The 23874-nt window shown below is 38.6% G+C and overlaps 1 protein-coding gene across 6 annotated transcripts in view; it reads right to left on the bottom strand.

Annotated features, from left to right (window-relative positions):
- The window catches only part of VCAN (versican), a 128851-nt gene that overhangs the window by 12431 nt on the left and 92546 nt on the right, over positions 1-23874 (bottom strand). For all 6 annotated transcript variants that reach the window (XM_021081073.2, XM_085009692.1, XM_085009691.1 and 3 more), the window contains 4 exon segments: positions 21919-22032; positions 20492-20605; positions 15913-16071; positions 14019-14101 (listed from right to left, as the gene is read on the bottom strand). In XM_021081073.2, coding sequence (XP_020936732.2) covers positions 14019-14101; positions 15913-16071; positions 20492-20605; positions 21919-22032 — 470 coding nt within the window.

The following is a 23874-nucleotide window of genomic DNA, read 5'->3' as shown; positions in this document are numbered from 1 at the left end:
GATACCCACAGGCATGTCACACTATGACCTCATATCTGATTGCTCCATTGTGCAGATTTATTTTGGCCAGGGTGCTTTGATTTTGCTCCATGTTACTGCCAAACTGACTTAGCAAAGGAAACTCCAGTTTTCTGAACAACGTTCTTTGTTTCCTCCTGGATTCTTTACAGCCTTATTTAATATCACTTGCAGGGGAAAAGAGTAGAAAGAAATAAATCATTGATTTTTAGGTTTAAGAATGTATTTTTTTTTTCACCAAAATTAAATGTTAGGAAAAGGTCTCTCCTTAGGAAATCAATTCTGAGTTATAAGAATGTAATAGAGCCTCTCTCACATGGATGGGGTCTCAACCACACAGAAACATAGATTCTTGGCATAAGCAGAGAAAAACTCCCCCCTCTCATCCGGATTTTTTTTTTTCTCCTCACTGGGATTATAAGCAAACATCCTGGGTGATTGAGCCCAGAGCCACCCTCTTCGAGGGCTAGACGGGCAAACTAAAAATTATTCCAAAAAGGCAGCATGGCTTGGGGAGAATTCATTTTAACACCATTGGCAAAAATAAATGCTAATCAGACCTCAGCCTGTTTATCTGGGTCTCAGACGCTCATCTCCCCCATTCCAAACCTTGAACTCTTGTTTCTTCCATAGACCAGAATTCAATCAATTCTGAAAAGAAATTTGTGTCTGAAAAGAAAGCCTTAAGTTATTTGTATTTTTGTTCTCTTCTGATGGTGGAGAAAGCTATGACATAAAAGTCAAACAGGTGATGCAGAGGAAAGCCAGCCCAGATTGTAAACTTTTCTGCATGTTCTATAACAAAATTGCATTTTATTCAGAGGTAATTATTTCATAACTAGTATGAACTCTTTAATACTGTACATTTTATGAAAAAGTTACTTTTACAGTTCTAATTAATGATTAACTCTCTATATCTATGAAAAAAAAAGTGCCCCAAAGACAACCTTTTCAATTAAATTGGATTTATTAACTTTTCAGTTACTGTTTTCTGTTTCTCTCCGTCTCTCTACCCCCACTCCACCACCACTCAGATTCAAGCAAGTTAGCTGCCAAAAGCATAAAATGATTCTAAAATCCCTGGCCAAAATCCAACAGCTGAGTACTATTCTTGCAAATGAAAATTGTCTCCACAAACTAGAGAATTTGTTTTGAACTAATTCTAATACTGAGAGGACAAACTCAGGGCGGGTTGAAATTATTCATCACAATCTATCAAACTTTGCAAATGCTTAGATTATTTTGTTCCAAATAATCTGTATATTATTGTCAAAAGTTTATTTCTGTCTTGCATTAACATAAAAGTAGGGTGTTATCCTGCAGGTCTTTGAAGCACAGAGGACTCCACTGCCTGCCAACATTCTCCACTCTCAGAGTGACCTCAACTTAGCTTTAAGAGGGATTCCACTGAGTTTTCTCAGGCAGGATGGCTGAAGAGTTATCTTCCCCTTCCCAGCTCTTTACAAGTCTCCAACTTGATTCAATCAACACACCCAGTGTGATAAAGTATGTGTGTGTTCCGGGCATGGGGTGGGGTCTCTGCTTTTGAAAGTTATCAGCAACCTACAGAAGTCAGACAGGGTTTACATCCTTTCAAGGTGACTCTCTGCTTATATAGTGTCTGGGAGACCTGACTGTCATTCAGAGATACCAGACGATCTTTTATCATTAAAATACACAACACCATGATCAGTGGCCCAAATCTCAGCAGATAACTAGCATCAGGGAGCAGGAACAAACTAAACTGAGGATAAAACTTTCCTGGTGGAGAGATAGATTGCTATCTTTTTTCTAAGGTTAAAAAAGCATTATTTCATAGACTCAGACATAGAAAACAAACCTATGGCTAGTTACTGAGGCAGAGGGGATAAATTAGAAGTTTGAGATTAAAAGATACACACTACTACATATAAAATAGATAAATAGAAAAGACCTACTGTACAGTATAGGGGATTACATTCAATATCTTGGAACAACCTATAATGGAAAAGAATCTAAAAAAAGAACAAATTCAGTATAACTGAAACATAACATTATAAATAAACTATCCTTCCATTTAAAAAAGCAATATTTCAGAAAGACACAAGATTTAGAAATAAACCAGGTGCTCTGCTTTGCTTTGCTTTACAAAAGGGGTTTATTGGTTCAGCTATGAGCACTGCTTTCAGTTCAAGTAAGGAAACAGGATCATCTAGCATTAGTTAGTAACTGCTGTAATAGTCACATCCCAGCTGGTCCTTTACATGATACATATATAAGAAGATGGATTTATGAGAAAATACGCAAGCAGTTGGGTGGTGAAAAGGAAAGGCTGGAGCGAGGAAGGTTCTTGTGCAGTAGAATGACTTACATTTATGCCTGCATGCACCATTCCAACCTAGTATTTTTTTTCCACCTCAAGATACTTTTTGTCTTTTTTTGTAAGTTTTTTTTTTTTTTTTTTGGCTTTTTTTTTGCTATTTCTTGGGCCGCTCCCACAGCATATGGAGGTTCCCAGTCTAGGGGTCTAATTGGAGCTGTAGCCACCGGCCTACACCAGAGCCACAACAATGCAGGATCCGAGCCGCGTCTGCAACCTACACCACAGCTCAAGGCAACGCCAGATCGTTAACCCACTGAGCAAGGCCAGGGACCGAACACGCAACCTCATGGTTCCAAGTCGGATTCGTTAACCACTGCGCCACGACGGGAACTCCAGATTTTTTTTTATATTATAGTTGATTTACAATGTTCTGTCAGTTTCTGCTGTACAGCAAAGTGACCTAGTCACATACATTCTTTTTCTCATATTATCCTCAGTCATATTCCACCAGAAGTGACTAGACAGGGTTCCCCGTGCTGTATAGCAGATCTCATTGCTTATCTACTCCAAATGCAATAGTTTGCATTGACTAACTCCAAACTCACAGCCCATCCCACTCCCTCCCGCTTTTTTTTTTTTTGTCTTTAAAAGATAATGTTGATTCAAAATCAAAACTCTGAAGATAACAGGGTCAGGCTCCAATCTCCGGCAGAGAAAGAATTCCCAGAACGTGAAAGAGTCTTTTCCGTAAATCTCCTTTATCAGCACCTTTAAAACGAAGACATTTTCAAAGCAACTGGCCTTATCAAAACTTAGTTGATAACCAGCCCTTCTCTGAAATATTTGCCCCATTTCAAATTCTTTTCATTGAGATCTTACGATTTCTTAACTTGTAGTCAAGTAACTACAAAGAATAATCAGTGGGCACTAACTAGTTCTCCTGAAGAATTCTCTTTAGAATTTTTTAGTTTCTCTTCCTCTCTCTTGAAAACAGAATGTTCACACACTCAATACAATTAAAGGTCAATTTTTTGTAAGACCTAAGTTTGAGATTTTCTCTCTCTCTTTCTCTCTCTCACACACCCACCTACAAACAGTATTTCTTGGCACCAGGGAAAGGTATCGCTAAGAACTTCAGGAATGCCCCTATTCACACCGACCTATGGTAGACAGGTTTCCACCATGCATACAATTGAGGAGATCCCAAATAGTTAAATGGTTACTAGAATAAAAAACAGCAGACCTCTTGAGCTGGGGAAACTGGGCTGCCCACTGGACAAACTTGAGAGCTCATCTGACAATTTTTACACAGTAGCCAGCCACAGGGTACAGTTAACTCTGTGCCTGAGAGAAATGCACTAATTATTTCCTGTTGTGGCTCCTCAAAGTCTCTCATGTACATCTGAAACTACAAATCTTGACTCTCTATCTGCCCAGAGCCTATTCTATCACTGACCCACCCACAGATTTACCTGGAGTTTTTCAACTTAGATTGAATTACCTTTTATTCTTGAATATTCACTATAATTTAGTTTGTCTTATATGGCCAGTTAAAGCCTCTATGTTTTAGAATTTTTATGGGTTTTGCCAAGAATGTTTAAACAATTAAACACATACACATTCCATTGATAAAAACTGTTCTTGATATTTGTTCAGCAAAGCCATTCTATGACATAATATATTATTGTAATTGTTGGGAGAATTTATCAAGGTTTCAAGCTATAATTTGGAGGTTTTTTTCCATGAACAGTCCAATCACTGCGCTCTACCCCCCAAGCAATGTTAATTTAATTCACTAGAAAAAAATTTTTCATAAGAAAACCAAAAATATCATCTAGGTCTACATGCCAAGGGAACTGGCCAAGGAAAACTCTCTGCTGCTATTATTGTGTATAAAGTGAAGATACGGAAAAGACTGGCCCTAATATTTGCCTCAGTTGCTAGGATTTTACTAAGCATGTGACTCCATGCGTTAGCTTCATGCTACATTTGAAAAATCATCTCATTTCACATTTAACTTTCAAGTTCACAACATAATTCAATTCATACTAGAATTTTAGAACTCAAAGTGATAGGAACCCAATTCACAGAATATTTTTCCTGCAAAGACCTTAAGTGGAGTTCTGGGAATATGAAGTTTTGAAATACAAAAATACTATATGGCAACTAGGTGGCGCTATCCACCCATCTTTATATTTCCAATGACCAACTAAGTCCCTGTTAACAGAATTCAGAATACCCCCCAAACCATGATTAGGTACTCCATATAGAGAAAAAAAAAAAAAAAAAAAAAAAAAAAAAAAAGAGAGAGGAAAAAAAAAAGAAAAAAAAGATTAAAGGATTATTTGTGATGTGTCCTTTCGGTTTTGTGAGGAAAAGTAAAGAGAGAACACTTGGCTAAAAGATGGACCTCAGCTAAACAGTATTTACCAATCTCATTACATTCTACTCTGTTACAGGTCAATGTAGCTATAATCTGAATTTTCTACTTGACTAAAACATTCAACTACAGTAGTTTATTTTTCTCCATTTTGCCTCTTAAAATGATTGATTTACATCAATGGTGAAATTACATCAGAGGTAAAGCCAAATTTGTAATAGTCATCTAAAATTCTCAGAACAGGACAGATCATAAATAAACACCTGTGCACACAAATCTGCATGGGATTTAGTCTGTTTTTAAGTAAAAGCTCATGTTTTAGGTAACAGTGCTTGGGGGGTGGAGAGCAGGGGGTGGAGAGCATGTAGCCTGTGCTAAAAGCTAGCTTTTCTGGGTTCAAACTCCTTTTATCACCTGGACCGAGATGCCACTGTCATATTCCCAACAGCCACAAATAACATCCAAATGCAGCTGATGCCAAGGGTAGGCAGATAACCACCACAGGATAAAAGCAAATTCCAAATAGAAAACACTGTCCCAAGAGGCCAGCTTACACTCTCGGAACATATACTGATAAGAAACCACCTTTGCACTAAATAAAGAACTCAGAATAACACTCTATGTAAACCTCCCCCACCACCACCACCTCAGCTTTCAGAACACAGGTCAAATGGTTATCTGCTGGGAGCTTAGAAGGACTACTTATTATAGAAATCAAAACATTTGGTAACTTGAAAATGCCTTTTTTCCCTAGATGGCTGTGGTCACAATAGGCATTTGTTTTCAGTCTGTGAGGAGTTATATTTAATTTTGTTGTATTTAACTTGGGGCAAATGACCTCCCTGCAAGGTACAGATAGACCTTCCTCTGCTCCCTGTACTTGCTTAGGGTTACTCTGGTTTGAGTCCTTGTTTATTTACATTTTAAAGGAGGTTATGGTTTTGCTGTTGTCTTTGAGTTGAACAACCAAAAGGAAAAGAGAAGCTTTTGTTTTAAAGGAGAAAGAGACATTTGTTTCGGTGTCACTGCCCTAGGCTGGCAGCCTGGAGTCAGATCCTACAAACATGAATATGCCGAAGGGAAGAAAAACTAACTCTGGGGTCTCCTGATAGTTGTTAAAGTGGCAACATGCCCATGATTTTCTTAGCTGGCAAATCTCTGCACTGGGGACAGACGATCTGCCAGGTCTGGAGCACAGTGCTAATCTTGTGTAATAGCGTGAGCTCACTGCCCGGCAAAGTAGTAATTATCAACAGCAGTTTCCAAAGGATGTGAGTTCCACCCACTGAGAGACCACTTGGAGACGGGCCCCAGGCACAGTCCCACCGAGCCAGTTGCATTTAATCCCCACCATGAACGGTGCCAGAGGGTTCCTTGACCCCCAAGTTCCTTTGAACAGGTCTTCAGTCAGGAAGTGCTAACTATCCAAATGCAACGCGAAACTGCCAAACCCATTCAACATTTTTTTTTTTTGGCCTTTTCCATGGTTATACATTGCCTTTAATTAGCAATTAAATTTAAGTAACTGTGTGATTGTAAAGTTTCTACTGGTGGAGAAGCATCTGTGAGAAGGAACTACTGCGTTGATAAATCCTTCTCTTTTTTCTTAAGGATGATCTCTTCAATTATGAAATGATTTGCTGGTGGCAGGTAAATGTTGTTCTTCCAGCTGTGTGCCTGTCACCAGCCACCTGCATTCAAGTAAGGGAAGGGCAGAGGAGAGGGGTTTTGTGTTCTAGAATGACTCTACGGCTCGTTCCATGTCATGTGTAGAAGCAGAAGAAGCAGCTCTTAACTTCCAACCAAACTGAACCGCAACACAAGTGAAAATTTTCACCGAGAGCTGAGTGGTCTTTCGGAAAAGAAACTGAAAACGCTTCTATTCCTGAATAATGTGTTAAAGGATGGACAACAGCCTATGTTTTCCTTGGCTTGTAGGTTAATCAAATGAAGCCTGTGAGATTTAATATAATTAAATTAATGTTGATATGCAGTGTGACTTGTTCACAGAGAAATAGCATTTGACTTGGAGCTAAAACCACACCACAGCCAACACACATCCAGCTGCAAACACTTTACAGAAAGTCTTCTAGGATTTTCAGGTAGAAAAAGTAAAACTTCAGTTTTCGGTTTAGGGGTTTTGTTTTGCATCATTGTTTTCAGCCAAATCATGCACGATCCCTTCAACCCAAGAAACTACAAAGAAGCTTAGAAAACACAGGGAATTAGTTCATACTCCTGATTCTCTTTTCAATGTCCAGGACATCTGGGAGAGGGAGGAGGACGCGAACCTTTGTGTTTATAAAAGGGTAATAATGATACATTCCTGCAGAAAAGAGAATAATGGTTTATGACCTGCGATTTGTTACTCCTTTTCTCTGTTCCTTTTAAGTGTTTCTTCCTGGGTTAAGGGCTATTTCTTTATTGTTTCTATTGGTTTTAAAAGCTGTTTTTTTTTTTTTCTCACAATACTTTGCTTGACAGGCTGATGTGTTTATTTAAGAAAAGGGCTGGGAGGGGGGTGTCAGGATTTAAAGTCAAATCCACTAGCAGGTGGGTAATTTTCCTGCATCAATTCTGCATCATGACCAGGAGGGCAAGTGGGTAAGTATACCTGTTTGCCAATGCTGGAGCATGTTTATCAAAATGAAAAAAAACTCAGTTACCTCCCAGAAATATTTTTTTCAAGTAGGACTTAAGCACAAAAGGCTATCAACTAGCCTTTGTAGCCTTTGTAATCTACCTTCATCGTAATTATCAAGGGGCAAGAGAAGTTAGTTAGAGCTAGAAAAGAAAACATTTCTGGATCTGTGAATGAGTAACTTGTTGAGAACTTTCTGACTGGATTTAGACAAATGCAGAGGAAAGGAGGAAAGGATATCTCTCTGTTTTCCCCAAACAGGATGCAGGAGAGTCAGAGGCTATGACTACTTTCCAGGAAGGTGACAAGCCAGCAGCCTTGCCCAGGGTGACATGGAGTGCTCACAAACAGAGATGACAGAAGGAAAATGTGAAAGATGTAGAAAAAAAATTTTTTTTAAATGTATAAGGATAAAGTTAGGATTTTTTTTTTTCTTACAAATCAAATGTTTTTAAAGCTCTTCAACATGTTAAAAAGGGAACTGGATTGTCAGTTCTATTCAACCCTCAACCTCTGGACAACGCAATCTAAGGTGACATTTCCTTTGAAGTAACTGCATCTGATCCACTGAAGCATCCGGTTCCCAGTGGTGAGGGGTGAGCTTTGACAGTGCTACAGGAACTCACTTAAGAGAAGCCAGAAAGGAGCAACACAGGCCACAGGAAAATTCCCCCTGTGAGAATTTTATTCCTGGGGGTCAGAGAGAGAAGGGAGCAAGTTTTAAAATTTCTGAGCTCCACAGATTTACTCTAAACCATTGGTTAGGGTGGTGTGTTAGAAAAAGTAGTGTGATTAAGATCCCTAACAGTTTCTAGTACCTTCCTAACTGTGCTGTCCATGGACACCCTATAGTCTGTAGCTGAAAAGACCATAGACTATAGTGAAAATGATTTTGACAGGATGCATATAGATGGGGAAACATAAATGATTGCATAGTGTTCCCTAATGTCTGGCTTCCTCCGTGCTTGAAAGAACAGACTCAAGACAGTGGATGAATGCAGGAAGCCCTGTCTAACCTTAGGCAACCAAGTCACCCTGAGTCAAGCAATCTATTAAAAAATGAAACGAACTGATAACATTCAGGAGTGAGGTTTCCTTTTGGATTTTGCATTTGGATGATGAGGTTTTTTTTAAAGCTAAAGATCTGAGTAACTGTCAGTTTCCTAAAATTGCATGAAAAATATGCCCTGATATAACTCAAACCTTCAAAAAGTTTGCTTTCTTCTTCACAAAGTGTATATGTTCTTGGGACAACCACATGGACAAATGTATCATCATTTCCAGTAGGAACATCTGTTTTCCTTTGGGTTAATAACTTTTGTAAGATGCATTATGCTCAGTTACATATTTTAGTTTCTGAGAAACATTTTTTTTCTTTTCATCCTATTTGAAATGCCACCTATTATGTTTTATTGTTTTTCCTACTGATACAACTTTAAATTACTTTTCTTAATTAAAGTATAGTTTACAATGTTATATCAATTTTTGCTGTACAGCAAAGTGACCCAGTTGTCTATACATTCTTTTTCTCATATCATCCCATAAATAAAATATTAATTTAGATAAACAAGAACTGTCATATAGAGATTCATCCAAAAGACTTATTTGGTCATTTCAAGATTCAAAAGGTAACAGAGTGAGTCGGTTGAGCAATGTATGGATATTGATTATCATTCACATATCTCTTTTTGTCAACCACTCTGCTAGGTGCTGAAAAAATGGAGATGGAAGTTAATTCCTGCCTCAGAAAGCTCAGGGTCAGGAAATTAACACCACAGGGGTCAGTGGTAGAATGGGAAGAGGTCACCAAAAGGGCTCTGTAGGAGCTTTCAGTCACATCCAGCTAGGAAGGCTTCCTGGAAGAAGAAGACTCAACTAAGCAAGGTATTCAAACACAAATCAAATGAAATTAGGGTAAGAGGGTAAGAAATTAGCGTAGCATTCTAAGTATTCTAAACATTCTAAGGGCTAATGGATGCAACCCTGGGAGAAGTGAAAAACGTCATGGCTTATTCCATGAACTGCAAGTATTTTGAGATGACACACCTTGGGAAGTGGCCGATGGGCTTGGTATGCCCCACTAATTATTACAGAATTTTATACTGAAGGCTAGAGGAAGATGTTGCAGAATGAAAAAGGGAGTAACCCTAGTTGAGAACAAGGGGACAGGAAGGTCATAGACACTGGAAAACAGATGGGGGGAACACTTCAGACTGGTCATTCATTTAACAATAGGTTAAAGAAGGAACTTAAAAGTCAGCTAATAGTAGAGAGGCTAGATAAGAAATGTTTGTTTAAGTTCGCCAGCTTTAATGTGTATTTAACTTGGATGGTTTAACTTGGCGTCTTTGAAGACATTACTTGGGTGGCAAGTAAAGTCATTCATTATTGAAGTTATTTGTCAGGGTTTCTAATAAGCACTTGGGGCATTTTGCTGTTAGAGATCAATAGCCAAGTTAAAGAATGACTGGTGAGGAGAAAACCAACCAGAATGTGACTGCTTAGTAGGCAACTGAGTGACAGAGTGAAAACTGAAATGTGTTCAGAGGAAATAGCTTTAATGGAAATCACAGGGTAAGCCTAGACTCAGTTTTGTTCAGGAGCAACACTTTTGGGAAACTGATTGGGTAAACACCCCAAATAAATAATAAAAAAAGATTTTAAAGATGAAACAAAAATAAGAATTTGGAATTTTATATAATGATATCAAACTCCTATTATAGAAACCAATAATGTGGAAGAAATCTACCAGAATCTCAATAAGGGCAATGTAGATAACTTGGCCAAACAGCATTATTCATTTAGTGTAAGCCTATAAATTGAATTAGCCTAGCTATAAATCATAATCATATCACACATGGTATACTGAAAGGTTATTGGAAGCAGTGTCCAACTATTTCAAGAAAAGAAAGGATTGAAATTGAGGCCTAATATAAACTTGTTTGTTTTTACTGTAAGACTAAATAACAAAAGATCATATATGGTACATATCAAAGGTTCTTTTTGTTTTAATACTGCGCTGCCTCCCAAGAAGGATAAGCTCTAGTAAACCTTTCAAACAAAAAAATGGGGGTGGGGGAAGGGGAGAAATCACTCTAAAACATAAACAAAGTCCTTAAAATTGCACACAGTTAACACTGTTCCCAAGTGTAAGCAGATACTGCTCTTCCCCATGAAGAGTTTACTATCAGGGATATTTTCAAAAGCAAGACACTTGGAGTAAACAGTGAAACAAAGGAGAACTATTTTATTCAAAGGCCTGAGCACATATGGAACCTGTTAAGGGGACGGTGGCTGTAGAAAGAACTACAAACGAGTTTAAGAGACACCTAGGCTGTCTCCGAAAGGAAGGGATGGAGGCAAGGGTGGTTAGAAAAGCAGAAAGTGGGCCAGAGATCAGTCAGATGGGAGGGAGACAGGCTGTTGGGCAGATGGTCTCATCTGTTCCAAAATGTTCAAAGTTAAGGGACACTCCTTAGCACACTTTTATTTTACACAAAGAGTGAATTAAGAAGAAACCAGGGGGCTGTCGAAGTTTTTCCTGGATTTACTTGTGTCATTTCTTTGAGAAACTTTGATGTTAATGTAATTCATTTGCTGCCTTCTTCAAAATGAGGCCCTTATACTTGGGGCTCTCTCCAAAACCCTTAGGTTTCAATGAAAAAATGTGAGTTAATTAAGAGTAAGGTTCTTGTTGATGTTGTAGAGTTATCTATGTTAGGTTGTTATCTTCCTAGCACAATTTCAGAGGAAGATCAATATTTCTCCTTTGACAAAGTGCAATCAATGGCTGCTTATGTGCCAAGTTTAGGACCAATCTGGACTATGGAAATGGCAATTAGGTTATTTTTTTCACAGTACGGACCATTCAAAATGAGTGGATATAGGGAAAAAAAAAAAAAAGTTGCGTTGGCTTGCCTCAGCACAGTGGAATAATGATATCTGAGGAATCAAGTTATTCTGAATGGCACCTGATAGGCAAGATAAATTCCCTAAGACACTTTATAGACCTCACTTATCTGCCAGCCATAAGCCAATATTTTATCATTAACCAGGCTCACAGGGAGTATAAGGCCTCATCCTAGACCCTTGGAGAAATAAAAAGCAGATAAGAGAACCACTTCTTTAAAGAGCTGAACTGCTAATGGACAGACCAGGACAAACATCTAGTAATACACATAAATGTTAAGAATGAAGAGAGATACAAATCAATTCTATATAACCAACAACAGATTGGAAACAGGGACTTGGTCCAATCAAGTCCCCATGTTGCAGACGACAGATTTCACAAGAGCAGGAGCATAAGGCACCCAGCCAACAGGTACACTCTGAGATAAGCTGTGGTCCGGGTCTGCAAGATGAAAGTGAGTACAAAGAGGAACAGGCCACCTGAGTCCTTGGCATCCTAGCTTTTGAAACAGAGCTCACAAGAACCTGCACTTGTCACTGGGCCATTTATAAGGGAAAGTTTATGGGAGGAAGACTTAATAGTGTATATTCAAGATCCAATTTATCCTACAGGAATGAAGTGTGCATTCAACAAGGGAAAAGTCACTAAAAGCCTATATTATCTAATATCCATTAACCAAATTATGAAAAACAGTTTTAACTGTAATATACAGTTATATACAGAATCCTTTCAATTTTTATGTTCACTTGTAAAGTAAATTGATAAAAACAAAACTATCTTCAATTAAAATGAGTATATAAGAACTCATGCTATAGAATCAGTATTAAGATCTGACCAAAATCACTCCCCCTGAAATTATTACTCATTTCAGCAAAGTGAAAATATATGGACGTAACAACTGAAGATACACCATCCATCTAGGACAATCAGAAAAAAATGAGACTACTGTCGGGGGGATTATACATTTTACTGGGAATATATTTTAACAACAATCTACTTTCTCTACTTTTTCTGCATCTTGCCAAAGAACCTACTTATGACACAAATGACCAATGCTGATTAAACATAAGGAGTAATGATAGAGAGAAGGCAAGTCAGGCTTTATTTTAGGATTCCCAAAGGCAAAATGTAATAAGGGATAGCCTTTTTTTTGGCCACGCTCGAGACCTGTAGAAGTTCCTAGGGGCAGGGATCAAACCCTCGACATGGCAGTGACCCAAGCTACTGCAGTGACAACGCTGGATCCTTAACCCACTGCATCACAAGGGAACTCCAGGGATACTTTTTTTCAGGTCAAGGAGGTACCAGCTCTGGCTCCACACTTAATAGCACTGTGACTGTGGGCATTTAGCTCAGCCTAATTTGATTCCTTATTTATAAACCACCTTATGCCTCTCTTAAAGGTTACTGCGGAGAATAAATGGATGCTAAGCACTGAGTACAATGACTGACACAGAGATGAACTGAGCACCATGTCCAGGGGAGCACAGAGAAGCTTTCCTGAACAGACAGAGAGGAACTTCTGAAAAGAGAGGGATTAGCTCAGCAACTGTTCCAGGATGAATTTCACATTTTGCCAAACTCATTAAATCCAGATGAGTGGCAACAATGAATGAAACTTAAGCACACACAAAAAGCGTTTAAACATTATTCTCAAGGTTTCCTCTTATTTATCTAGGTTGGAATTTAATTTACACTTACCTCTCTAACCCAGTGGATCCCAGTTCTTTGTCTGCATTTTTTTTTTTCTTTTTCTTTTTTTTTTTTTCTTTTTAGGGCCAAACCTGAGGCATGTGGAGGTTCCCAAGCTAGGGGTGCCATCGGAGCTACAGCTGTCGGCCTAAGCCCCAGCCACAGCAACGCCAGATCCAAGCCACCACATCTGTGACCTACACCACAGCTCATGGCAACGCCAGATCCTTAACCCACTGAGCGAGGCCAGGGATAGAACCTTCATCCTCATGGATGCTAACTGGGCGTGTTAACCACTGAGCCACGACGGGAACTCCATAAGCACTGGTTTTTAATTATGTTCCCCAGGTGAGTCTAATGAATAGCCAATACCAGAACCATCACTATAGCTAAGCGTACTTGAACTATTTCTAAGGAATTAGACTCATGTTTACTCACCAGTTGTGACTCAAAACAGCTTCACCTATCCTGACTTAAGAACCTTATTGTGGCCTACTCAAGGATGTGGCTAGTATTATCAAATCACTCCTTTCTTTAAGTAGGAAAAGCTAAAATAAATAAATAAATAAAACTAGTCATCAGAGTTTGAATGGAAGGAAATTTATGAGATCAGAATTCCACAGTCTTTTTTTAAGACATAAAGAAATGAGCATTTTGGCTTGGTTGAAAATGACCCATTCCTTATAGCAGATTCCCAGTGTATTTATGTAAGAAAAAGTATTTTTTAAAAGGACCCTTTCTCTTACATTTATTATTGCCCTTTTTTGCTTTGAAGCTAAAAAAAGCAAAGATAATCATCTAAAAGACAGACCTGAGGCAATTCTGCTTTTGGTGTGGTTTACTGGTTCAATGGAAATTGGATACACTCTTCTTTTAAGAGAGCCACCGTGATGGGAACATCACTAATTGTGTTGGTTCTCAGGGAACAAACTCTATTTCAATTCCCCGGTTCACTTTCACAATGTGACCCTGAGCAAGATGTTTAACTGGTTTCCAGTCCAATATGCCTCTGCAACATGCAATCAACCCATGGTACCAAGCTCCAGAAGCGTTATCATTTTCATCAGCAACCTACCAGTGTGCTGCCATCGGTCCAACGGAAGTCATGCTCAAACATCTTGTCATTGAGACCAATCCACTGATAATCATGGCCCACACCTGAGAAAGGGAACAACGCAGACATTTTTATACCACTCCCACAAATGGATGAAATGCATCAAAGAAAATTATTTTTGGAGTGAAACATGCATCCTCTTTTCTGGCTGGATTTTTGTCTAGCTTCTCATAAAAATCTTTCATAGGTCTAACTATGTTTTGTTCTTCTGCTCAATGTGTTTTCAACTAAAAAGCTAATTTGCAAACATCGTGAAACATTAAAATATCAGACATGGACAATTATTTCCCTAGCAGTTTACTACAATTAAGTATTTTTTCCATCTTTACTTATGATGGACACTTGCCATTTATTTTTTTATTAAGCTGTGCAACTGGCAAAAATTCAGTGAACCAATAAAATGTGATACATCTCATCCATGTATATCCATGTACAAGGATACATCATCCTCGTTTTGGAAGCCACATGTTTCTTCTCAAAATATTAAATAGGGAACACCTACACTGGACATTTTTGAAAAACATCCTCAAAAATAATTTCTTTTACCATAAAATGAATCACAGGCAAAGACACCATGAGGAAAACTTAAAATGAACCTCTACCCAGACAGCAAATTAAGAATCAAACTTCTAAAACATGGCGGGCATCTTGAGAACATATTTATTCATTTATTTATTTATTGCTTTTTGGGGCCGGAAAAAGCATACGGCATATGGAATTTCCCATGCTAAAAGTCGAGTCAGAGCTACAGCTGCCAGCCTATGCCACAGCCACAGCAACACAGGCTCCCAGCCATGTCTGTGACTTATACCACAGCTCATGGCAACGCTGGATCCTTGACCCACTGATCAAGGCCAGGGATTGAACCCTTGTCCTCTTGGATACTATTCAGATTCGTTACTGCTGTGCCACAATGGAACTCCCATGAGAGCATATTTAATAGAGCATTAAACAATGCTTCATGAGCAAAAAATGTCTATATGTTTGCTACATTAAAGCTAGCTGCCCTCATCATTGCTATAGTTTAAGGAGTTATAAAGTATAGTAACTTTCATTAGCTTTCAGTCTCCACCTATTCATGTTCTTAATATGAAGCCCCCTTTCTATGGTCTAAAATAGTTAGAAACTTGGATGAGGACCAATTATCCACAGAGGATAAGATGTGGGTGCTATTAACAATTCAATTTTAATTAGTGGAATAAAAATAACTGAAAGCAATTTTCTCTTTAACTTTAGACAATTATTCAAAATAGAGACCATCAAGCATGGGAAGAATTAGATGGAAAACATAAGAGGTGTTTATTTATGAAAGTCAAAAAAATGACCAAATAACAATTGCATATGTTTCAAACTATGGTATACTATTTCAGCTGTTACTGATGGCAAATCAAGAAATGCCTTTCTGGAGTTTCTGTCGTAGCTCAGGGGAAATGAATCTGACTGGTATCCATGAGGACGCAGGTTCAATTCCTGGCCTTCATAAGTAGGTTAAGGATCTGGCGTAGCCATGAGCTGTGGTACAGGTCACAGATGCGGTTCGGGTCTGGTATTGCTGTGGCATAGGCCGCTGGCTATAGCTCTGATTCGACCTCTAGCCTGGGAACCTCCATATGCCGTGGGTGCAGACCTAAAAAGACAAAAAACAAAACAAAACAAAACAAGAAATGTCTTCCATGTTACAGGTGCATGTTTCTCAAAGTAGGGGACTCAGATAGGAGAGATGATTTTAAGTAGTTTACAGTGATGCATTCAGTTGAGTCACAACTGAGAACACTAATTGTTTTCAGTTAGATAAAGGAAAAATTAAGAAGGTGGTGAGAATGAATGAAGCTTCAGAAAACCCATGTATACATACGATTCACAAACATTTGTTCCTCATGAGACAGAATGCTGGTGAGATGGGCACCCTGAAGACGGCACTCCCGTTCAGCTGCATCCCACGTACGTCGGTGGGCGAAGTACTTGTAGCACTGCCCTTGAAATTTGTGCCAGCCATAGTCACATGTCTCCGTGTCTGGGAATAAACAAGGCAGGGGTTTATTAAACTCACCTACCTCATTCAAACTTGGTTCACCCATCTCAGTGTTCATAGAAGACCCAAACCAACACCAATACCGCATCTCCTAAGCTAGGGAGGCACAGTTTGGCCACGATGAGAAAGAAATTATGGTAAAGAGTCTAACTGATTCCTGCCAAGTGGGGTGGCAGTGCATCCCAGGATACGAAGGGCACTAAATGCAATTTCCTTGATGAAAGCCAGTTTCAGCCAGAGAAAAACTGGAAAGGGGGCCAGTCGAGAAACCTCATAGGCAGCATTGTCTAGGGACTCATTCGTGAAGGAATTGGGGCTAACTCCTCACCAACACAACTTTTCTAAAGAGCTTCATGCAAGTGATAAGATTTCTGGCTAAAAGCATTCTGAATGCTCTATTTGTATAAGGACTTCAAAGGCTCTGGAAGTAGTCCTTTCCCACTTTCAGGAGAGAGAGCTAGATGGCCATAGGCTCTCAGGTAAGCTTTGCTAAGAGAAAACAATTTTTCATCAGTAGGCAGCTTCTGGGGTATAGCTAGGACTGTGAGCATTTTTCCTAAAAGGAGAGGAATACAGGTAACTCCCAGTGCAAAAACATCAGGACCTGAAGTTTATCAAGAATGACTTAACTTTAACTTAGTAACCCCACTCCATCAAGCCATATACACACACATGTATATGTGCATATGTATATATTTTTTTCTCCATTGCAACAAGCGCACCATAATCTGGTGAGATGAAAACACTTTTCAAGTGTGTCAATTTTATGCGGTCAGTAAACTTCACCTATATTTCTAGGTTGCAAGTTTTTAAATATTTCATAGGAATGTAGCCTTGCTCACAGAACTACATCCTCATTGGCAATCTTCCCTCAGACTCGCCTGCTCACAGGTGAGATTAAATTTTACGTATTAACTAATGATCAGCGGAAATAATTTTCACTTTCACAAAACACATCTCACAAATACACACACACACACACATACATATATATATATATATATATATATATATATATATATATATTTTGTCTTTTTGCCTTTTCGCCTTTTCTAGGGCTGCTCCCGTGGCATATGGAGGTTCCCAGGCTAGGGATCTAAACGGAGCTGTAGCCACCAGCCTACATCAGAGCCACAGCAACGCAGGATCCGAGCTGCGTCTGCAACCTACACCACAGCTCACGGCAACGCTGGATCCTTAACCCACTGAGCAAGGGCAGGGATCGAACCCACAACCTCATGGTTCCTAGTTGGATTCGTTAACCACTGCGCCACGACGGGAACTCCAACATCTCACAAATATATTGAACTAGTTATGTGTAAAAGCTAACAAAACTGCCAAGTTTAGAAAATTATAGATACTGAGAAAACTCTCTATTACCTAGTGATCATTCTCCCCTCCCTTAATTTTACTGACTCATAAAGAGACCAAAACTCTGGGAGATAAAATAAATGCTTGTTTTACATGTCTGACTTGGTGGCCGAGTTGACAGACAGACTGACTCCTCCTCCTGGAATTGTGGGAAAGCATGCACGGTGAAACACAATTTTTTCCTGGCTTCTGTAATTAGGACCATCATCATACAACAGATGCAGCTTATCTCTGAAAGCAGTCTTTATTTCAGTTTAGTCTATCAGGCCTGTTGTTTAGTTAGAGCCAGCTGACTAATTGATTTAAATGATGTGCACCGGAAGTTTTGAGTTGTATTACAGAGTTGTTTGGAAACCAAATCTCCCAGGAAAGGACCCAGGACACAGCTAGGTGGTTTGGTAGAAGAGTAGCACTCAGCACCCAAGAAGGAAGCATATTTTGGCTACTTGGGCGTAGGCTGGCAGCCATGGTTCTGATTCAGCCCCTAGCCTGGGAACTTCCATATGCAGCAGGTGTGGCTGTAAATAAAATTAAAAAAAAAAAACAAAAAACCAGGCAATCCTTTTGGATGATGTTCTCTTAAGTATCATCTACCTATCAAAATACTTCTTATGCTTTAAAACCCCTATAGTGCCTTACGAAGTCCCAGGTTTAGCTTTGCAGTGTGTGTGGAGAGCAGTGAGGGAGGGTATGACAACACTTATGACCACAGAGACTGAAACTATCACTTTTAAACAATTTCACCAAAAATCTATTCTCATTATGCTATATAGGTAATGTTTTCAACACTTCTGACATAGAGCTCTCAAGCCTTAGGAAGCAGTCAACACTTCCACACTTTTGGCTGGCAAACTGTATCTTGCCAAGCTGTATCTTGACACACAGCTCTATACTGTGTGTATATACTGTGTGTATAGAGCTGTCTTCCCAATGTTCTAAGACCCCCTTTTAGGTTTTAGATCTGTCATCATTCCACCAAATGTATCCCCTACTCCACAGACACTGGGAGTTAGGAAGTTACTAAAGCAGAGAACAGAAAAGGTCAGCTGAAGAAACAATGACACAGTCATCACCAAAATTTGGAGAGAAAACTGTTTAGACAATAATGCTGCTGTTAATGAAGAAAACATTTGTTCTTAGGCAACCTGAAAGGAGGAGAAAAAAATCTTTGTGTCCTGGCAATAAATCACAGGAGCACAGCTGCATCTGGTAAACAGACTGGGAGAGCTGTTTCTTAGCAAACAATTTGGATGAAAGTTAATTTTGCTTTAAGATAAAATAGCGTGTACCTGAAGGTTAGGTAGTACCAGAAATGAAAGAAAAAAATGAAAATCTTTTCTTTTTAATATTCTTTTAAAGAGAAGGAAAAAGGTTAAGTCCCTTGCAGGGATGTTACCATTGAATCCATCAGATTCATAAAATGCTTATCTTTAAGAGTTACTTTAGAACTGTGAAGATTTTGAGAAAAACCTGGGCTTGCTTCCAAGGCCACTTAGGTTCATTTTTCCTACTCTCTGATTTCCTAGCTATGTGACCCTGAACACATCACTTTTCCTTCCTGAGTCTCAATTTCTGATCCACTTAACCCATAGAAATACTATGTCAACCAAAGGAAATGATGTACCTGGAAACCTGGAAGCATATAGTAAATTGAAAAGTATCCAACAAATAGTATCTCTTTTTATTCCCTGCCAAGAATTATGCTGAGTCACCCAATTCTGAGACTTTGTTTGGTTCAGAGCTCTATTTCCAGGGCCTAGAATAGTGCCTAGAAGACAGTAGGTGCTCAGTAAACACTTGTTGAACAAATAATTTTTTGAATCATTCCTTGTACTTGGAACTAAGGGAAGCCAGAAGCATTATAACATACAGGAATGTCTCCAGTATCTCACTCTGTTTTCTTCAACAAATAGCATCTTTCAACAGAATATCTTTGGTCAATTATCATGTATATATTATATCATATATCATATAATAGATCTCTTTGGTCAATTATCATATTTATCTTTTAAAATTCCAAAGCAGACTCATCCTATGGAATGAAGAGAAAGAATCTCACCCCTCCAATCCCAACCATTACCCATCCCCTTCTATTGGCAATTCAATGCATGCACATTTTAGTTTTGCTTTAATTGTGGTGACATGCAGATTAACGCTGCAAAACAGAATGTGGGGCCAGACCAATGTGTCTGAGTCAATAGACACTCATTTTCGTTTTGTCTGGTGGAATGGAAGTTTGGCATTAAGCACTTTTGTCAAAGCCAAACCGCCATATGACTTTAAGCAGAGGAAATCGATGTTCCAAAACTGAGTGTGCTGACTATGCTGTTTCTGATGGATGGGCTCAGAAATGCTACCATTAACCCCCTAACATACACCCTCAGGTTGGCTATAAAATGCAAACTACAGGGATCACGGGGTGCAAGCCATAGTGAATTTAGGCCTTTCTTTCATTCTGAAAAAGTAGATGCTTCTTCGGTAGGGAAAAAAACCCTGATTCACAGTATCTTTTCTGCAGTATTTGCCAAGCCAAGGCTCACATATTCACACAACTGTATTAAGTCATTCTCCAGAGATGATTATGAACAATGAGCCCATTAAGTCTTACATGTGTAGGAGGAGAAAATAAAGTCGACTAACAATAAATTTGACACTCCTAGGTATGAGCCCCTACACGGGTGAAGGTCCATGCCTAGTTTGTCCCCAGGAAGAATACATAATGTCCCTTTTGGTGGAGAAATGTCCTTAAATTCGGCTCAGTGCGCCCTGTCTGCAATTCCATTCTATCAGCAAAACAACGATGATCAAATCAACATCATTGTTCAAATGTTGTGAGCTATGGACACATCAGGAAATCTAATGTATTTAGGCAACCTGTGAATTTCCTCTGCAGAAAAGAATATGCAGTGTGGTAAACTGAAAACAAACCAAAAAAAACATTAAAATCATTATCACAAAGAGATGTTCAGAAGTAACAGTTGACATGAAGTATCAATACTGTTTGTCATACAAATTTTGTAAGAACTCTTACCTTGCTCACAAAGTGCACCTACATAGCTCGGGAGGCAGAGACACCTAAAGGTATTAAAACCGTCAACGCATGTGGCTCCGTTGCGACAGGGGTTAGAGTGACATTCATCAAAATCTGAAAATTGGAAAAGGCCACAAAAGTACTTTCAAAAAAGGTCAAGGGATCTTATTTAGTGTAAGATTGCCAGATAACATACAGGGTAGCCAGTTCAATTTGAATTTTAGATTTAAAAAAAAAATTTTTTTTTTTTATTATGTCCCATTGCTACCTTGAGGGCATGCTTGTAATAAAAAAAAAAAATTCTTTTTTTAATGTAAAATTCAAAATTAACTAACCTTCCAATATTTTTATTTGCTAAATCTTCCCTAAGAAAATTCCAAATACATATAGAGTAGGGCCATTATCCCCATTATCTTGTAACAGATGAGTTACAAGATCCCTAAAACCAATAAAGAATCTCCCAGGGAGTTTCCGTGGTGGCTCAGAGGTAAAGAACCTCTAGTGTCCATGAGGATGCAGTTTGATCCCTGTCCTCATTCAGTGAGTTAAGGATCTGGTGTTGCCGTGAGCTGTGGTGCAGGTTGAAGATGAAGCTTGGATCGGTGTTGCTGTAGCTGTGGCACAGGCCAGCAGCTGTAGCTCCCATTCAGCCCTTAGCATGGGAACTTTCACATGCAGCAGGCGCACCCCTTAAAAAAAAAAAATCTCCCTAGCCTTCCCACCCCATCCTGCTCAGGCTCTGCTGACCTCACATGTGACATAACGAAAACATCTAACAGGGCTCATGGCCTCTGGTCCCTCCCTCTCCACTCTTGTCCTTCACCATGTTGACAGTCATCCTCTAGACATAATCATGATAATTTTGACACCCAAGTCATATAGAAGTTCCCGGGGCAGGAATCAAATCTAAGCGGTAAGCAGGTTTGAGCCCTGGCCTGGGAACTTTCTCATGCTGCAGTCACAGGCCAAAAACAAAAACAAAAGCAAAAACCAAACCAAAACCTCACTCTCTCTTTTTTTTTTCCCTCACAACCTTTTAAAAAGCTTTCTAAAAAAAAAAAAAAAAAAAAAAAAAAATTTGCATGTAAATTGGTTTATTGATGTGCAGATTTGGGGGAGTAGATTAAACTTTTTTGTCAATATTTATGCAACTTCACATTTGTAAAGCCTATCAGTAGAAACCACAAAAAGATACAGCTGACCTCCATAAGCGTCACTGAGTTGAGTATATTAACAAAATTCAGTAAATATTTCTCCCTATTTCCCAGACCTTACTTAAATTATGCTATGATTTTAATTTCATTTAACATATAATTCCCCTAAACATAGGTTTCTCTGAAACCCTCTGACTGATTCAAGCAATATAAAATTTCCCCCAGTACATCTTCTGGAAAAGTATTCTGGCCTTTCAGGCGGAAGCATCTTACCAAGTTCACATTGGTCGCCACTGTATCCTGGCACGCAGGTGCACACATAGGACGTTTCAGTAGGGTAGCAGGTGCCCCCATTAAGGCACGGGTTGGTTTTGCAACGATCGGGTCCTACCACATTCAGGGAAGTAAGAAAAGCAATTAGACTCATCTCTATGTTTCCACATATTTTAGCATAAAATGCCACTTCTTGCTACCATAACACAAGCTTTCCCATAGCAATTTAGAGGTACTACATATAAAAAATTAACATTAATTTTACTCTCTGGAGTGTTTCTTGGCATTATAACTAATTGTTACAAATTGCACTATTCATTCTATTCATTTCTGGGATTCAGTCATCATTATTTGTAAACAGTATTTTGTATGGCATCTGGCAACTAATATATTCTACTGCAGATTTAGTTGGCATGATAATGGCAATTGATTTTAGTCAAAATGATTACACGTATGTGCACAGTGAATGGAAAATGTATTCTTTTAAACGAGGTTAGTTCATGTGAAATGGCTGGATACACAGAACATGCATTCTTTTTAGCATTGGCTTGTTACCATCATTTGAATTATTATTGCCTTTTACCACTTAATGCTCAGAAACTTTTTCTTCGAAAGTGTGCACTGAAGTCTCTTCTGCTACATTAATATGCTTTTTCCAAAAACACGTTCCAAATGTACTCCTTTAAACTATACTTGAAGAAAAGCAACACATGGATTAAACTCTACTGTATAAAAACAAACCCCAATACAAAAACCTCACCTAAAATGAAACCCCCAATTCTTATGACAATTTTCTTATTAAAACACGAAATAAAATCGACACTCCTAGAAGATCAATATAAAGGCCAGAGATACAAATTTCTGAGGAGAAACAGTTTAGTATATATTTTCTAAATGCAAATGCTTTTACACTACTTGAAGCACATATATTATTCCATAATATTGCCTGGATAATTGTATTTACACTAACAGCTTATATATATTATTTGAATACTTTTCCAGAATTGTTTGTTTCAAATGTTTAAGAATCCAAATGAGAGTGAAATGTTTTACAAAAGAATTGAAAGAAATAGGTTGTAAATGGAATAAAAACCATATTTTCACAAATTTTAAGTCCTGAAAGTCTGAAATAATTGCACATGAAGAAAAGATATCTACTTCTGAAACATGAATATTTAGATAAACAGATACTGCTACAGAAGATAACTGAACCTTTCCCACCCAGGAAAGTCAAAGTCACACTTTCTGAGTGTTAAAGAAACTCTGGACTACTAGAAAGACATGATAGATACACATTCGCATGTGTGGGTTCGATATGATTTAGGTTCATTCAGATGCATACAATTATTTCTTCAAAAGCGATTCCGATTTTGCTAACACTCTTTCTCCTACAGTTCTAAAAATATTTAAAATCTCCTTAGCCATTTCACTTTTCTGCTCTTTAAAGCACACTGCCTGGATGACAAGGCTCTCATCAACAACACATCTGCATGCTGCTTTCAGTGCAAAATTTAAATGACGCTCATGTGAAAGTGCTTGGTAAACTGTGACACTGCCACACAAATGTGAAGTACAGCATTCTTCCCACCACAGACACAAGACACCATGCGAGCGTATGGGACACGGACTTGGCAAGGAAAGGGGGTCCTTCTGTGAATTTAAAGTAGTTTAGATTAGAAGAACAGTTTTATTTTTATGCATTTGGTTCTTTCCTGAACAGTTGGTATTCATCTCTGAAAGCTGACTCTTCAACAGAGAGATCAGGTAATCCAGTAGGAGCTGCTGTTTACTGAATTGGCCTAAAGTGACTTGTTTTGCAATGGAGACGCAAGCTCTGATTCTAAGTAAACACTGGTGTGGATAACTGGTACATACTTCTCATTCATTTGTCAAACCTTGCTCTCTCTCTGTGTATAGCTATTACCAGTGATTTCTCTATCATATTTCCTTTAACCT

The sequence above is a fragment of the Sus scrofa genome, chromosome 2 (assembly GCF_054392235.1).
Source record: "Sus scrofa isolate SSC_HxYL_T2T_F1_AM1 chromosome 2, Sscrofa_HxYL_maternal_Yorkshire_Landrace_v2.0, whole genome shotgun sequence".
NCBI lineage: Eukaryota > Metazoa > Chordata > Mammalia > Artiodactyla > Suidae > Sus > Sus scrofa.
Note: the sequence above shows the minus strand (reverse complement) of the source record. Positions and strands in the feature narration are given on the sequence as shown.